The sequence below is a fragment of the Tamandua tetradactyla genome, chromosome 7 (assembly GCF_023851605.1).
Source record: "Tamandua tetradactyla isolate mTamTet1 chromosome 7, mTamTet1.pri, whole genome shotgun sequence".
Taxonomy (NCBI): domain Eukaryota; kingdom Metazoa; phylum Chordata; class Mammalia; order Pilosa; family Myrmecophagidae; genus Tamandua; species Tamandua tetradactyla.
In genome coordinates, this window is record NC_135333.1 from 36,863,161 (window position 1) to 36,877,587 (window position 14,427).

The following is a 14,427-nucleotide window of genomic DNA, read 5'->3' on the forward strand; positions in this document are numbered from 1 at the left end:
TTAGGCTTGGGGAGGGGCACAGCCCAGGCTCCGGAAGAGCCTCCTGGGGCGAAGCTGGCTGACGGGTTGTACTTGGACACATAGAGGTGTCCAGAGTGGGGGCCAAGAGTGCAGCAGGCAAGGGACGGTGCATGCAAACCCAGGTGGGAAGCGCAGAGTAGCTGTCCTGGCAGGGCCTGGGATGCCATGTTCAAGGGTTGGACTGGATTCTAAGGCAGTGGGAGCCATGGAGTGTCCTGGGCAGAAAAAGGCTGTGGTCAGATTGTGTGAAACAGCTGTAAGGGAAGAGAAGGGAGAGACCATGGCTGCTGCCCAAGCTCAGGTGGGGGCCCTGGGGGTCTGGAGAGGAGGGGGACATAAGTAACGGGGAGGCTGTGGGACCTGCATCCAGACCAGCAGGTTTCCCCTCCGCGAAACGGGTGTGAAATGCACGAGGTCTGGGGCCTTGGGCTTGGTTCTCAGCCCCTCCTCTCTGCCCTGGTGCGCAGCAGGTATTTGGGGCCAGAAAGCCCTGCCTCCTGTGGGCTCCTGTGGGCCTGGAGCCGCGGGCAGCAGGGTGAGGCTGGAGGGAAGTAGCACTGTCTCCTCCCCATTGGGTCTTCCGGAGCTTGCCACTTGGCCAAGGCGCCTACACCTCCCTACGGGAAGAGGGTGGGTTTGGCAGCATGCTGGGAGGCGTGGTCAGGCCAACTCTCCATTTGGCCCAGCAGGCACTGTGCCCAGGGCCTCCAGACATTCAGGGAACCACAGAAAATTTTCAAGTCCTTTTAAAATCAGAAGAAAAAGATAAAGGGAATCAACTTTAATACTTGATTTTATACCAGTGCATCTGAAAATATAATTGAGTGTGTGTCTTAAATGGAGGAAGGAGCCCACGAAGGCAAAAGTGCCAGGGCCCAGAAAAGTCATACTTGGATCTTGGCTGGTCCCCAAGGAGGTGCAAAGCTCCTGTACCCATCACGTAAAAGCTGCAATTCAGACTGGCAGGGGAAGATGGGCTTGGGTAGCTGTGGCTGCTGCGGGTCGAGCAGACTTGGCTGCAGTAATAAAGCGATGTTCCAGCCCAGGGGAGGTGGTGGCGAGTGCAGCCCGCACTCCTGGGCGCCAAGCATCTGCATGAGCATCTTCATCCGCCCCACGACGCGGTGCCTATTTTACAGATGAGGAAAAGGAGGCCGAGAGAACCAACCCGAGAGTGGCCGAGGTAGAATTGGGACCCACCACTCAGTGCAGAGCGCTGCTTCTGCGCCCTGGGGCAACAGCCAAACAACGGCGGTGCTTGTTCGGAGAAGGGAGGGCAGGGTTGCTTAAGGGACGGCGTTCGGGGCTTTGCCATCAGGCGGGGTGATTCCCTACACTGAACCTCGGCCTCTCGTGCCCCATTTTACAGCTGGGCAAAGTGAGGCTCAGAGGAGGAGCGACCAGCCTGCGGACGGCACCGCGGAGACCAGGCGCCCCGTGCCCCGCCGCCGCCGGGTGTGGCGCGCGGCGGGTGAGCACCTGGAGAGGACAGGGCCCGCGGGGAAGGCAGGAACGCTCCTGGCAGGCCGGGGAGCCTCTGAAGGAACGGGGTTCCCCCCACCGCGGGGAGGCCAGCGGGCGGCGCGGAGCGGGCAGAGGCGCCAGGGCGTGCAGCCCAAAGGGCGGGGCCGGGCGGGGCCTCGCAGCCGGGCGGGGCGGCCCGGGACAGTAGTCGCAGTCTCCCGCCGCGCAGCGCCCTTCGCGAGCGCGCCTCGTCCGCTGGTGAGCAGGGACCGGACCTGGAGGAAGGGGCCGGGGAGTGAGCCCCGCGCGGTGGGACTCCCGACAGCTCCCGCCTGGCGCCGCGGGGCTGGAAGGGAAACTGAGGCCGGAGGCGGCGGGCGGGAGCCTCGGGGCGGCGATCCGAGGGGCAGCGTCAGGCAGCGCTTGGGGTTCGGCTAGCGCGCCTGCGGGCGGGAAGGGGCGGGCGGCGGGGGCCGGGGTCTCGAGGTCCAGGTGGCAGCGCGGCGGGGTTCCGGGTGGGGGCGGGGCGGGCCTTGGTCTAGCCCCGCCCCAGCTCTGGCTAGGGAGCCGCGGGAAGTTTGGCGCGCGTTACGCGGATGGACACACCAAGGCCGGGAGAGGGCGGGGGAGGCCGAAAGCTGTGCCGGCATCACTTTGGGTTCACAGCATGCCAGGCCGAGCTCGGGCTGAAGATCTACCTGGAGACAACCCGCTTCCCTTGCACAGGGGAGGGCAGTGAGGCCCGGTTAAGGAAGTTACTGGCACAGGCACAGCCAGGCCGTCTAACATGGACCCTAGCGGCCTGGCTTGCTGAAAGGCTGTTCCCGGTCCCTGGGGCAAAGGAGCTCGGACTGGGGAGGGGGCGGCAGCAGTGTACGTGGGGCCTCCAGCTGTGAGCACACTGCTGAGTGGGGGGTTCAGCTCAGCAGATGACCATGGCTCTGGCTTGGTGTGCTGATTTGGAAGAGCCTGGAGTGGGCTCGGAGGTTTCGTGCCTGCCCTGCCTCACCTGTCAAGGCAAGGAGTTACCTGGTTGTGGTCTTGGATGGAAGACAGGATGGGTGGGACTTGAGGCTCCCTTAGGGACAAGTGACCCAGCACTTCCAAAGGATCATTGGCAAGGAGAGGGTGTCAGGAGAGGTCAGTACAGAAAGCTGGTGCCGGGGCAGCTGGGACATGGCAGGCCCTCAGCGAAAAGGCAGGGCCTCCAGGGTGTGGGCGGACGCCCAGGTGTCCATGTGGAGGCCAAGGGCGGGGTGGGGTGGGGGCGGGGTGGAAGAGGAGGAAGGGGTGCCCACTCTGAAACACACCCCCCAGACCGCAGGAGGCAAGTTTCAGCTCCTAGAAGCTTCCGGAAGCAATAGTGTGAAAAGGAAGTGAGGGAGAGGTAAGCAAGCCCCTAGTGGAGTAGGGAGCAGGCCCAGGTCCCCGAAGGAGCCTCTTGAACTGGAGGGGAAACTGAGGCTCACTCAAGCATGGTGGAACCAGAGTTTGGACTGACAGGGTCTGATTCCAAGGCCTTGCTGCCCTCTGCCAAAACGAGGCTGCTTTGCCCTCTGGTGTTTTGCGTAGTGTGCATGTGCTGTGTATGCGTACACGTGTGTGAGTGCAAGTGGTGGTGCCTGTGAATGGTGGAGTGCTGCTGGTGAGTGAGTATGTGTGTGTGGTGATGTCTGTGTGCGTGTGTAGTGGGTGTGCCTTTGTGTGGTATGTGTATGGTGTGTGTATGAGGTAGCACTTGTTAACGTGGTTTAAGTGTGTATGTGTGCTGTGTGAGTGTTGCCTGTGGTGTGTGTACTTGTGTGTTGTGAATGTGTGTGTGGGGAGTGTTGCCTACGTGTTGTGTCTGGTGTGTTGTGTCTGGTGTGTTGTGAATGTTTGTGTGTCGTGTGTGTGCACCAACAGGGCAGCATCTGCAGGACCCACTAGAAGCTGCGACAGTGGTCCACTCAGGGCTGGGCTGACAGCTGGGCAGCCCTACTTCTTATTCTACCTGCTTTGCCTTTTCATTCTTTTATTTGAGGACCTGTGTTTCTTTCATTTGTATTTTCTTTCATTAGTTTTGATTGTATAAGCAATACCTGAATGTGCTAGCATTGTTAAAAAAAAAAAGCAGTCATTTGAGATAAAGTAAATTCTTCCCAGCTACCTGTTAGTTGTGGAAGCTTCCAGACCTTTTCCTACCTCTTGTCACACTGGTTACCTTTATAAAGAAAAAGATCCACAAAGATTATAATGAGGATGATGAACTGGGAGTCATTTAAAAAAGAGAGAGAGGGAGACTTACAACAAGCCTGTGGGGCAGTGGTGGCTGGAGGGTAGGACAAAGCCTGGAGGGGGGTCAGTGAATGGACAAAGCTCTGTTCTGTTTCCGGACAGCTGTTCTGTCACCTTCTATAGGGAGACCTCAGAGAACAGAGGGTGCCCCCAAGGCCCTCGGGCTTAACTTCCACTTAGCAGATGGGGCCAAAGAGGCCCAGGGGATGAGCCCCGAGGGGCAGGAGTGGGTTTGGCTCACCTGGCCAGGGGTGAAGGGTCACAAGGACAGAAGACCCTGGATCCCACTCTCAGGGTGGGGTCGGGGGTGCAGAGCCTGGAAGCAGCCACCTTGGGGCCGACGTGAAGTCTGGGGGCAGCCATGCCTATTCACTGGGCCATTGGCAGCGGGTGGAGGGAGCTTGAGCTTGGCCGTTGGCCCTGAGGGAATCTTCTGGCACCAGGCAGAGGGTGCTGAGGCCGGGCTGGGAGTGTTCTGTGTGGCCGTGTGAGCTTTAGGAAGAGGGAGGAGGTGAGAGAGGGGAGGTGAAGCCGCCCCATGACATCCTTGTCACACACGCATCATCCTCTTGGAGGAGGGGAGGGAGCCTTGGAGTCATGGGGACCTGGAAGGTTTCCTTACCCGGGAAATGGGACCAGCGAAGAGTCCTCTGTGGAGAGCTGAGGGAGAGGCACCCTAGGGGAGAAGCCTCTGGTCCCCTCCCCACGGCCTGCATCCCACCAGGGCCGTGGCCCTGAGGCCCGTGGGTCGGCCTAGAACCTTCTCCCGGCCCTGCATCCTCTGCTTTGCCCATTCTTGGCCTCTGTCCCAGAAGTGCTCCCGCAGAGCCAGGCCTTCCACTCATTCTCACCCATTGAGTGTCCAGCTGCTGGCATGGCCCAGCCTTGGGGGTGTGCACCGGGGGTGTGCATAGCTCGCCCTCCCGTCCCATCCTGCTTGAGCCTCCCCACGACCCTGCAAAGCAGGCTGGGCCCCAGGAGTCCGGGGCCTGGGTAGAACCTTCGGCCTGGCATCCCCCAGCAGCTGGAGGCCCAGCGAAGGTTTGGGTTGTTGGGCACCTTCCAAGGGAGCTGGAACTGCAGGTTTGATGGGTGGCTTTGCCCTCTGCCTGAACCCCAGGCCCCTTCCCAGCCTTGGTGGCCCCCTAACCCTCCCCAGCTCTCCTGGTGGCCCCATCCCAGAGCTTCTCAGGCCTGTCTGGGCAGCGCAGTATAACTCAGCATGGTGGGTCCTTCCCCTGTCTGCCATCCCCAGCCAAGCGATTCAGGGGCCATACTGTCCCCAAGGGGCCCTGAGTTCCCTGCCCAGGCTCTCTGCACGTGGGGCATCCTGCCACCGGGTACCTCCTGGCACGTGAGAACTTTGGCCCAGGGCAGGATAAAGGCAGCCAGGCTGGCAGAGGGGGCTGCCTGGGGTGGGCGGAGCCTGGGGTTCAGACCTGAGTTCGAGACATAGCCCCCACTGCCCGTCCTGCGGTCTTGGAAGGGCCTCGTTTGTTCTGCGCAGCGGGGCACTGGACGGCGAGCTGTAAGACCCCAGGAGCCGGAAGGTGGGCGTATCCCCCCTGGGAATTTCCTGGGCACCCGCCCAGCGTCAACCCCAACTGGGTGTTGTGTCAGAGAACGCGGGTACCCCTGCCCACAAAGCCGTGGGCGCCTCCGAGGTCCTCAAGCAGGAGTGAGGTGGTGGGAGTGGGGTTCGGGGCCTTTGGCAGCAGGTGGAGCTGAGAGGCTGGGCACAGGGGGGCAGGGGGTGTGTCAGGGTCACCCAGGTGGGAGCAAGGAGAGACCATAAGTTAAACATTGAGCATAGGGATGGTGGGGGGGGCACATGATTTGTTATACAAACCAGGATACTTCGGTGGTAACTTTTTTTTTCTTGGGGGGGGTGGGGATGGGGGAAGGTCTGGGAATCGAACCCAGGTCTCCCGCATGGAAGGCAAGCATTCAACCACTGAACCACCCGTGCACTGTTGTACATTTTATTTTGTACTAATTTTAGACTTACAGGAAGGTTGTGAAAATATCACAGAGAATTCTCACATATGCTTCTCCCAGCTTCCCCTCACAGTGCAACTAGCAAAACCAGGAAGCCAAAGTTGGCGCAACGCTGTTTACTAAACTACAGAGCTCCTTCGAAATTTCACTCATTTTTTCCTCTACTGCCCTTAGGCTGTCCCAGGATCCCATGTGACCTGTCCTCCTCAATTCTCCGTAGTCAACTGCAATCTGTGACAGCCCACTCCGCCCTTCTTTGTCTTTCATGACCTTGATACATTCGTAGAGGGTAGACTTGTGGTCAGCATTTTGTTGAAGGCTCCCTCCATGGTGTTGTCTTGGGATCAGACCTGGTTATGTGTTTTGGCCAGGAGCGCCCCAGAAATGTGTGTCTGTCTCCGTGAGTAGGATTGGGGCATTGCTGGTGCCAGCACGTCTTCCCCTCCCCAAGCTTCCAGACCAAGTGCAGACCCTGCTGTATTCCATCCCCCTGACCCCCAGCCCCCTGCCTGAGCCCCCGCCGGCCCGCGCCTGGCTAGCCTCCCCATCTGGAAGGTTCTTCCTTCCTGTGTCCACTGTGGGACTGTGGGGAAAGCACTTACTGTCCTTTCACCACCATCCCCTCCCTGATCCCTGGTAGAGGTGCCCTTGTGAGGTGTGAGCACCCTCAGGACCTCCCCACCCACTCTTGGGTCCCCAGCCCCCACTCCAGGACCATATCTGATTGTCTGACTTCTTGTGTCATGTAAACAGGCACCTTAGCCCCACCCCAGAACCTGCTGATTCTCCAGGTAGAATTAATTAATGGGAGTTCAACCCCTCATTTCATGATGGGGAAACTGAGTCAGGGTCCTGCAGCAGGTTTGGGCAGAGCTGGCCTGGAGCCCTGGTCCCAGGTGCCAGCCCAGACTCCTCTTGCTGGACTCACAGCCCAATGAGCTGCTTAGGCTGCAGGTGCCTGGCCCTGTGCAGGCGGTAGTAGGTCCTCAGCCCACACGGAGTTTTGCTATTCCATGACCTCAGAGCTGCCAGGAAAGGGGGCCCTGATGACTGGGTTCCCTCTGCTCTGCCACTGGGGTTGGAGCCTCAGGCCCATCTGACTGTGGAGGGCCAAGAGGGTTTTTCCTCCAGCCCTGGGGGTGGGGGGGTGGCAGCGTCCAGGCCTACGTATGCCAGCCCTGAACTCTTGCTACTCCAGGGGCCTGAGCCCTCAGGGTAGGAGCAAGTTGGAGACCTGGGCAGAGCCTAGCCCTGGAGTACTGGGTGACCCAGGGATGCTGCTCCCCCTCTCTGGTTAACAGGGTGGGGGCAGGTAGGGTGATTTTAGGGTGGGCCCATGGGGCAGTGGTGAAACACCCATGTTCAAAGACTACCCCAAGCTGCATGCTGGGCTAGGCCCAATGTAGGCAATGTGAGGGGGAAACTGAGGCCCAGAGGGGTGAAGCAACTTGCCCGAAATCACAGCAGGTCGGTGAGTGGCAGGGATTTGAACTAAGGCCTATCTGATGTGACTCACTGAATGAATGAATGAATGAATGAATGAAATGCTAGAAGTGCAGTGTGGGGACTAATGGAGGCCCTGCTGAGCCGCTGAGGGCTGGCACTTGGCCTGGGGTGGGAGGGCTGGGAGCCTTCTTGGCAGAGGGGACCCGGACTGACCTTAAAGGAGGTGGCAGAGGGGAGGGGCCCACTTGCCCAGAGACTCAAGGTTTAGGGTAAGGGTGAGAGAGTACAAGACCCTCAGAGCTGGGGAAGGAGCTGTGTGGGAGTCCTTCTGTGGGAGTGGGGGCACCCCAGAGGCTCCTTCTGGATTGGGAGGCAGGAGTTTGGATGGACATGTGTTCACTTCTGCCCGTAGGCTAGGATGGCAGGGCTGGGGGTGCGAACCGTGGCCCCCAGCCCTCCATCTCTGCGCCTCCTGATTGCTGGAGCCCTCTGTCCACGGGGGAGGTGGGAGTGAGGGGTGGGACTTGCCGTGGCACCCAAGGGCACCATAGGCCTGGCCCCGGGTCCGCACACAGTAGGTCCTGGAGAAATGCTTGGTCACCGGGCCCCTATCTTCTCTTCCACAGCTTTCGGGAACAGCAGCTACAGCAGCAATGGCCCCTCCCTGGGTTTCTGCCATGGGCTTCACGCTGGTGCCCAGTCTGGGGGGCTTCCTGGGCTCCTACTTTGTTCGCGGAGAGAGTCTCCGCTGGTATGCCAGCCTGCAGAAGCCCTCGTGGCATCCACCCCGCTGGACCCTGGGCCCCATCTGGGGCACGCTCTACTCGGCCATGGGGTAGGTGGGGCAGGAGCGCTGGGCCGGGGCGTGGGTCTCCGCCGCAGGGCCCGCCCCCTTGCGTAATCGAACTTTCTCCTCTTCGGCCTCCCGGGGGGGCGGCAGGGACCGTTCGGCCCCTCACTGGCATCCTGGCGGTTTTCACAACCCCGGGGTGAGGTTAAGTTCAGAGCAGGGTCGGTGCAGCCCGGGGCGGGGCGGGGCGGGGCGGGTCCCGCGATGATTCAGCCCGAGCAGAAGCGGCGCCAGGCTGTACCTGGGTTGATCCTCACGGGCCCTGCGTTACAGATGAGGGACATGGACACGGGGCCTGCGAGCAGGGACCCTTCAAGGAGCTCTCGGTTGCTCTTGGGTTAGTCCCTTCCCCCCAGAAGCCCCCGAGACACGACCCCGGGGATTGCAAAGGGGAGGAAGTTGGGGGGCGGGGTAGGGGGGAAGGGCGTCCCCGGTGGCTGCCTTGGGGACTGCGCCCCGGGGGCGAAGCCAGCATCCGCCCTCCTGGAATGTTCCCTGCTTGGCTCAGGGTGGGACTGTGGGCGCCTCAGGGGCCACACCTAGTGTTGGGGGTTCTGGTGGGAATAAGGCCGGTCCCCAAAACCTGGGTGTCACCTGGACCTGCCCGTGCCCTACCTGGCCCTCAGGCCCTCCCCAGTTGGGCGCCCTGCGCTTCCGCTTTGATTCTGGGCAGGCACCACTCTTTCTGCCTCAGTTTGTGTCAGCCTCCAGGCCCCCACCCCCAGCCTTCTTCCACCATTGAGGTGCTGAGAGCAGGATCTGGCCCAAGCCTTCTTGGGGGGAACCCTTCTGAGGTCCTGGGCAAGTTCTGGTTAAGAGCTGGGGCTCTGGCCCCATACCACTTGGGTTCAAATCCTGGCTTTACCTGTTGCCTGTTGAAAGATCTTCGGAGTCACTTCACTTCCCTGTGCCTCAGTTTCCTCATCTGTAAACTGAGGCTGATGGTCCTGCCCACTTGGAGCATTATCTCAGGAATGAAATGAATTAACGCTTGGAGAGGGCTAGGGCAGGGCCTGGCACACACAGGTGCTGGGGACCATTAGCTGTGCTTATTGGTGGTGCTGCTCTTGTGGCCCCAAAGAACCCCTAAAACAAGATCCCCAGACTTGCCTCACCTGTGCCCCTCACACCTCACCCTGCAGCTCCACACTTTGCATGTTCTGTTTCCTCTTCCTGTAAATTCATCATGAATTCATGAATACCTCTTATTCATCTTCTAAGGCCTGGCTGAAATGTCTCATCCTCTATGCAGTGCTCCTGGCTAAATAAGGAGTCTCTCCCCCTACATGGCTCATGTGCTTCCCCCTTCATAGCATTGGTGATGATGTCCATGGCAAATATTTATTCTATCCTAAGCACTGTGGGTTTGCTAGGTCTAACCCCCACAGCAACCCTGTGAGAAATGAAGGCCTAGAGAAGTCAGGCAACTTCTTTGAGGTCACACAGCAGTCAGTGGCAGGGCAGGATTTCTGTCTCCCTTGCTGACCTGTGGGCTTCCTGAAGACAGGGGTGTGCCCGAGCCATCATTCAGAGAGTGCCCCTGGAGCTCCTGGCCTCTGCCCCACTGGAGCCCTGACAGCAGCCTCTCTTTCAGGTATGGCTCCTACATGGTCTGGAAAGAGCTGGGAGGCTTCTCAGAGGAGGCCGTGGTTCCCCTGGGCCTCTATGCTGGGCAGCTGGCCCTGAACTGGGCATGGCCCCCCATCTTCTTTGGTGCCCACCAAATGGGCTGGGTAAGTGTGGCTGTGGCCTGTTTTCTGGTCCCTGGAGATGAGCGGTGGAGGGCCCCCCTCCCTTGGGGGACATGGGGACATGACATCCCAGATGGGGTCAGAGTCTAAAGGTCAGGGGTCGGGGGAGGCAAACAGTTCATGACCCAGTTCTCTTCAGAAGCTCCCAGGGGACAAGCACCCTGCAGCCTCCCTAAGCCTTCAGCAATGAAATCATCAGGTTGAAGCCAGACAGGGCCATGGCTTGGGTTTAGGGTTCCTCGCATTGGGGAAATCCACACTGCGCTGGGTGCTGGGGACTGCAGACTGCCCCGCTGCTTGTGCAGATTTCTCCTGCGTCCATGGAGTTGAGTTCTGGCCGCAGGAGGTGGAACCTACTATTCCTCTTGGGGACGGCCCTTGATGGTTTACACTGGGCTTCCCTCTCAATCACGCTCTTATTTGGGCCTCCCTGCACTGCTGGGAGATGAGGGCTGGCCTCTGTGGAGGCTCCGGGTTCAGAGGTGGGGGGTACCAAGGCCCCCACTCAATCACCTGGGTTGATGGCTCACCTTTTACAGAGGAGGAAACAGGCTGAGGACAAGGTAGGGGCCTGGCTAGATCACTCAGGAAGGATTGGAGGTTTGAGTGAGGCTCCTGACTCATAATCCAGTGCTCCCTCCAGTCCGTTTTGGACACACCCCGGGCTGAAGAGGCGCCTCAGCCTCCCCATCCCTCTCCCCCCGTGTCTCTGCAGGCCCTGGTGGACCTCGTCCTGACAGGTGGGGTGGCTATGGCGACGGCCATGGCCTGGCACCAGGTGAGCCCGCCAGCTGCCCGCCTGCTCTACCCGTACCTGGCCTGGCTGGCCTTCACAGCTGTGCTCAACTACTGCGTGTGGCGGGACAACCGTGGACGGCGCAGTGGCCGGCGGTCGCCAGAGTGAGGGTGCCACCCTCCAAGCACCGTGGCTGCTGCCCGCTGCCCACTGGGGGCTGTCGGTGATGGCCAACTGGCTTTCGCGGCCACCGGGCCTGCTAGCCTGGCTGGGTCTTGGCCGGGAGTCACTGGCTGTCTTCGGCACCCTGGCCAAGCCCCACCAGGAAGGGATCCACAGCTGCATCCTGCACTTCCCGCCCTGCTGAAAGCATGCTTGTCAAACGTGGAGTTTTATAAGCCAAATAAAGTTTGTACTTCCTGTGTAGTGGCCTTTCTATTTTCTACAAAGGGTGAGGGGAAGGCCTGGGTGCTGACTTGACAGGGCCAAGTCACCCAGGGTGGAGTGTCGGAAAGGAGGTTGGTCCCTGGCCAGGGCTCCCCCACATTTCCTAGGACCCTCAACACTCTGGGCCTGCCAGGTGGAGCCTCGGGACAGCGGCCACCTGGGGAGCAGGCCCACGTGCGCCTGGAGCCCACACAGCTCAGGCTGCTGCTTGGCTGGGGACTGACGGGTTCCACTTCCATAGCGCCCAGGACGCCAGCTGGGTTCTCGCAGGGCACCGGGTGCACAGCCTGCCTGGCTAAATGCCTGCCTTTGCTGGGAGCAGGACCCTCGAAGGACCTTGCCCAGGACAAGGCTGGGGCCAGCGCTGGGGACACTGATTGACCTGCCCCTTGAGTGCCCAGCCTCACCCCATGAGGAACAGCCCCACAGACTCCCTGTCAGCGGGGGTGGGGGTCGGGTGGGGGGTGGTGGTGGAAGGCAGTAAGGGCTTGGTCCATAAGCCCAGGCTCTGCAGACTGCCCAGTCCCACTGGCCTGGAGGTGTCCCCCCAGCCTCCAAATGGGTGACCCAGCACCTCCCCAGGCAGTGTTTGGATTAATGAGGCATGAGCAAAGTGCCCAGCCCATGGCAGGCCCCTGCATGAGGAATGCCTCTCCTCCTTCCTGTTAATAAACGTCTTGTGTTCCTGCAGTATTTTGCAAAGCAGCCGCATGGGGCCGGCCCTGGGGCGTTTGGTTTTTGGTTGTCGACAAACGTTCATTCAGGTCATGACATTTTTGCATGTGATGGTCTTGGTGTCACTTGGGCAGGCCATGCAGTTTACTTGCACTTGCTCTTTCTCCCTTGCATTCAGAAATGACCTGACAGGACACACAGTTCATTCTGACCCCGTAAGGGGGAGGGGCAATTCGCAACCCTCAGCCTCCTGCTCACCCAATTCCCGAAGGAGGCTGGCCCTTGGCAGGTGGCATGGGCAAGGCCGGAGTTCAAGACTCCTCCCTCAGCCACAAATGTCCAGGTGAGCCCCCAGCCAGCTCCCCATGCTGAGGAGAGCTGTGTTTGTGTGTGTGTGTGGGCAGGTGGAAGGGATGGAGGGACAGGACATTTTGGGCATCATTTTCATTAACTTATTTGTAAAGTTTCCCCAAACTGGCAGAGTTGAATCTCCCAGTTGTGCCTCGGATGCCCATTCCAGAACCGATGGCAGAGTTCTGGCAGGGGCCGCTAGGTCTCCCCCTCCAAGAGGCCCTGTGATGTTCATGGGTCCCTCCCCGGGGCAGGGGGGCAGGGGGCTCCGGAAGCGTCATGGGCACCATGTGCCCCCAGCACTTAAGGAAAGAGTGCCTGAGACTTCTGGGATCTTTGAATAATTGCCCAGAGATGTTCACCTGGACTGTTTTACTCCCAGTCCACAAACTTGTGGGTTTGGCCCTCTCTGGCAACATCCCACACATTGCCCGGAACAGGGGGCATTTTGACAGGACAATGCATTTTACCATTTTGTTTGCCGGGGTTTCCTTAAGCTCGTTGTGATGCTTGCATGACTGAATGGCTTTCGGGAGAAAACCCATTTCTATGCTGTTTCCAACCGTTGGGGACTTTAGATTTCTGACAATTTCTGTGCAGAGTTCCTGGGAAAGTCCACACCTCCCAGAGTCATCCAGTCCTGGCGTGAACTGCAGCCTGGGGTGACTTTGTGCAGTTGAGCCCGTTTGCACGCTCGCCACCAGCAATCAAGCCACTTCTGGGGCGGGGCGCACCAGCCTACTGAGGGCTGGCGGGCTGCCCATCAGTGAGCGTGAGAGCGAGTCTTCAGACTTTGCCCTGCACGTCTACTTGGGTAGGTGCTACCCTGGGCTCCTTCACTAAGATCCTATTGCAGGCCGGTACCACTCGGGAAAGCACTGCCACCTTTGGGCGCATCAGTGTCGTCAGGGGTCAGGGTCACTCTGTAGCTGCTGTCACATGTCATCCTTTGTGATAGTTTGGGTTTTATGGACCCCAGAAAAGATCATGCTCTTAAAGCTAATCCCTGTGGGTGTGGAACTAGTGTGGGTGGAACCTTTTGATTAAATTATTTCAGTTGAGGCCTGCCCCGTGTAGGTCTTAATCCTTTTACTGGAGTCCTTTATAAGATGATGAAATAGAACAGAAACCGAGAGAGAAAACCACATAAATAGAGAGGAAGCCACTGAGGCCAAAGGTTGGAAGCAACGAAACCCGGAAGAGAAGGGACCAGCAGACATCATGTGCCCTGCCACATGGCAGAGGAGCCAGCGAGCCAGTCTCTGGAGAGAAAGCAATGCCTGTTGATGCCTTGATCTGGACATTTTCATGGCCTCAGGACTAAGTTTGTCAGTTAATAAATCCCCATTGTTAAGGCCAGCCCATTTCAGGTGTATTGCATTTCATCAGCTTTACCAAACTAAAATATCCTCTACAAGTTTGGTGTTACTAACGTGACTCCTGGGATCCTCTCCAGTCAATTCCAAATGTCCAGCACTTTTAAATTCTGTCTTTTGATGAATTCTTTAAACAGAAAGAGGGACTAGGGTGCAAATGAGTACCAGGAAGTATTTAGTGGGATAAAAACTGCCTCTCCTGCAGCTTCCAGCATTTCTGCCTGGCCTTCAGGGACCACAGGTCTCTGCCTTTTGACCTTCCTGAAGAGTGGAACTGACCAGAGGTAGGAGGACACGTTGAAACGGGGAGAAGTACATTTATGACCATGGGAGCCTGCTTTGGGTGCTACCCCCGCTCCTGCGCTGCCTGTAACCACTCAGCCTCCCTCGTGCAATCAGGGAACCTAGAAAGAGTCCTGGACCCTGAAGGCTCTGGAACCAGTAGCTGAGTGAGCCACTGTCCTGGGGACACAGGAAGAGCCCACACAGGGCGAGACTGAGAAGTGCACGAACAAGGCCCAGGCCACCCATCCCAGCCGTGAGGGGGTCCCTCGGCATCATCTATCGACCTTCAGAACCACTGTGCAGTGCCACTGTTCCCACCTCTCCTGGCCACGTGCATTTGTGTGCCAGGCCGGGCTGTGTCCCAGCACTCTTCACCCACTGGCTCCCTAACCCCTCCCAGCACCCGAGAGATCCACAGGTGGGAGTCAGGCTCTCTCATCACCCTCTGTCCCACCAGGAGGGAAACAGACAGAATTCATTTCTTAGCCTGTGGGTACCCTATGGCCCTGCTGAGCCAGGATTCACCTGAGGACCCTAAGGTTCCAGGGACTTTGGGGACAGAGCTGTAGGGACCGGGACACTCAAATCTGGGGTAGGGGACTGCGAGGTCCCATCATGTGGCTTCTCCCATCCCTCAAAGCACACGTCTTCCTCTTTGGGGTTTTTCTCACCAATAAGCAGGTTCAACACTGCTGAGCTGGCACCTTAAGCCTGTAGGTCCAGGGTCTCCAAAGACGGGGGAGACCAATG

General features: G+C 59.0%; 1 protein-coding gene across 1 annotated transcript; it reads left to right on the forward strand.

Moving 5' to 3' along the window:
- Positions 1–1,663: 1,663 nt before the first annotated feature.
- Positions 1,664–10,969, forward strand: TSPO (translocator protein). Its single transcript, XM_077169099.1, has 4 exons — positions 1,664–1,743; positions 7,833–8,041; positions 9,651–9,789; positions 10,523–10,969. Exons 2-4 carry the CDS (start codon positions 7,860–7,862, stop codon positions 10,709–10,711), a joined length of 510 nt encoding a protein of 169 aa, XP_077025214.1. The 5' UTR covers positions 1,664–1,743; positions 7,833–7,859; the 3' UTR covers positions 10,712–10,969.
- The last annotated feature ends 3,458 nt before the right edge of the window (positions 10,970–14,427 follow it).